This window comes from Perkinsus marinus (assembly GCF_000006405.1).
Source record: "Perkinsus marinus ATCC 50983 genomic scaffold scf_1104296939680, whole genome shotgun sequence".
Taxonomy (NCBI): Eukaryota; Perkinsozoa; order Perkinsida; family Perkinsidae; genus Perkinsus; species Perkinsus marinus.
The window spans coordinates 1-2,995 of NW_003213120.1; the positions used below are offsets into that span (position 1 = coordinate 1).

At 51.9% G+C, this 2,995-nt stretch overlaps 1 protein-coding gene across 1 annotated transcript; it reads left to right on the forward strand.

Annotated features, from left to right (window-relative positions):
• Positions 1–410: 410 nt before the first annotated feature.
• Pmar_PMAR009233 (cln3/battenin, putative) lies at positions 411–962 on the forward strand (the record flags this gene model as incomplete). The annotated part of the gene is made up of 1 exon (XM_002782477.1): positions 411–962. The coding sequence occupies one exon, from the start codon at positions 411–413 to the stop codon at positions 960–962; it is 552 nt and encodes a 183-aa protein (XP_002782523.1).
• Positions 963–2,995: the final 2,033 nt, after the last annotated feature.

Sequence of the window (2,995 nt, forward strand, 5' to 3'; positions counted from 1 at the left end):
GTCTGCTGGCAGTAGCTGCTATCTACTAACCCCAATTTCGCTTGCCTGTCTTGATCGGGACTGTCCTCACTGGCTTTGCCCAAGCCATTGGAGAGGTCAACAACATATCCCGACTTCATAGGCTTCCGGCCACGCTCATCGGGGCGTGGGGTGCTGGCACTGGTCTTGCTGGCATCGTTGGTCCGTTGATATACTCCGTCCTAGTGGCCGCTGGGGTCCACTACTCGTATGTCATGCTGGGAATGATCATAACAATACCAATCTACTGGGTGTTGTTTTCTTATATAAACAACAAGGCCGATTCTTGTTCCAGTGTGGACGACCATGAGGAGGCGACTTCCTCCTCTTCTGCTGCTAAGAGCATGGTCAGTAGCAGTCTCTCCATTAGCAGCATCAAAGTGGCTTTAGCCATGGCTGGGGGTATCATCATCAACCTTACTGCAGTGTACTTCTTGGAGTACTGGATCCTCACTGGCTTCCTCGATAGAGCCTCGGTCGGCCTCCCTGCTGATGCTTCCTCTTTTGCTCGCTCAACTGTACGCTTCTGCAACATCTCGTACAACACTGGTGTTCTCATATCGCGAGCCTCGGTGACGTGGGTCCAGATTAAACGAGTTTGGATACCAACTCTTCTCCAGCTCGTCCTAGTGATTTTCTGGGCTCTAGAAGCCAGTCTCCATTTCATCCGAGATGGCGTTGCTGCCTACTCTACGATGACGTGGATATACATCTGCATTATGCTGATAGTAGGCCTCATGGGAGGCGCCTCTTACTCCAACTGCATGTTCTTATTCCAGCGTCGTCAGGATATTCCCGATACCCACCGTGAGCTCTGTGTGAACCTCGGGTTCGCGGCTTCGAACATTGGGATCCTCCTGGCCACTTTGGCGTCTTTACTCCTGGCCAACACTCTGATGAAAGAGTGCACGCTCTACCCCAACGCCCCAGGATGCAGGGCTTAGTCCCTGCTGTTGTCGTAGCATTTCTACTATACTTGAGGGTTTCACCTTGTTTGTCAACGTCTCGTGTTGGTTAATGATCATACCACACCTTGGCTCCTTCGTAAGTACTAGCATTCGCGACTATGGCATCCGCGAGCTACTACCCTTCTGGGATGTCCGCACCGGACTTGTCCGTATTCCGGTCTACATATCATTTCATGACAGATTCAGTGAGGAGTGGTATCATTAATTCGCCATAAATTCTGTGATGTTGTAGGAAGTGCATCAGCGGAGTGATTACCCTCCGGGCTACAGTGGCCATCAGCCCTCGACTAAGTTCCTCTTTGGCTACGGTTCCCCGGCTGGTGCCAGAAGCAGGACAGTCGTGCAAGGCCACCAGGTGGGTGTTGGGACCAGTGTGGGAAAATATGCACACGATCAACTACGTGTATCCAAATTTTGAGGAAATTTCGGGAAATTTTTGTTAGTTTCTGAACATGTCTACCCGAATTCGCACATAAACTCCTCGAATTAATGAGGAAACTATTGAGCTCAGCTGATGAAAGCGAGCAAACTTTCCAAGGCTGGCTGGGAGCAGTCGCTTGGTGTAGTTGAGGTCAGGTCCTTGAGGCAGCCCCTCCTCTACCCTCGACAGGGTGGATGAGTCAACCACCACTCATAAGGGCACAGAGTGAGCTTCGGATTGGGAGAATTTCCGTGAAGCTCTTCCTTAGTTCCGAAGCCGGTCCTCGCGATCTCCGGACTGTCCAAGCCGTTGGAGGACCGAACGCAACAAGAGCCGCAAAAGAGGTTAGCGGAGCGACGCAAGGTCGTTGCTGATTTTGTCGTGAAAGATACTTCCATGCCTCAACGCCATTCGATAAACAGCTGTTGAAGCCTCTGTTTTATTGCCCACCAGCTTACAGGACTCCACGGCTTTCAGAAACAGAAGTCGATGGATCGAGTGGGTCTGGGCACGTGGGACGGGGTGATCGTCCGCGTATTGCAGAGGCTCGGCTGGGCAAGTCCCGGTCTACGTTTGGAGAAGGGCAGCAGCAGCAGGCGGAGGAGATCTTCCTCGATGGGGCGGGTACTGGTTATGACGTGTGCAGTGGATTCAACAACACGTGGTGGCCTCGTGGCTCCACCAGTGCTGCGAGAGCGAAGTCAATCTACTCGGGGGGATTCTCCCGACCGGCTTATCATCGCCCTATGCCTTTCATGAGGTAGTAATCAGTACTGTGGTGGTGCGTGGTCGGATGAGTCCTCTTAGGTATGATGGCACTGCAGCTTTATTCTCTAATCTGGTTCCCCCATCGTACTCGCCGCGTGGTGGTAGTAGTCATCCCTAGTTTGCATTTTGTAGCCTCTCCGTGGAGTGAGAGAATGAGCCGTATGGTAGACATGTTGGCTGGTGTTCACCTCAACTTCTAGCAGTTGAGTTCGTCAATGCGGGCGGAGTGCAGTATGTTGTCCGACCTATGGCGGTGAGTGCAAGCAGCTTCGATATTCCTCAGGAAGCGTTATATTTTTCTATGGAGAGTGCTCAGCTCGATGCGGTAAGGTGGAGAAAAAGATAGCATATCTCGAGGTCCCGAAGTGCCATTTGATGTGCTTCTGCAGATTGCACTTGGCCCTACTGGTCGGCGTGGTGGGTCCAATGCAGCGTGACACTACACCACTCTAGGAATGTGTTTGACCGCCGCGGGAGGGTTTCTTCGTCCGATAGAGCAGCTGTTCGAACTTCGAAGGGTCCGTCAAGGGTAAGATCGCCGTGGGGACAAAAGATGACCAGCGGAATGGCGAACAATGGCTTGCTAATGAATTAAAGTTCGAATCTGGTGTTACAAGGGAGTTCGATAGACATGGAGGAAAATGAGTGGATGAACACGGAATCCAAGCGGAATACTAGAACATCGTTGAGTTGAAATAGGGGGTGTCCTCGAAAATATGGCTGCCTCAGTAAGTGCTCACAGAAATGAGTAGTACAATGTGACCCCGGCCCGATTCGAACGGACAACCTTCTGATCTGGAGTCAGATGCGCTACCGTGCG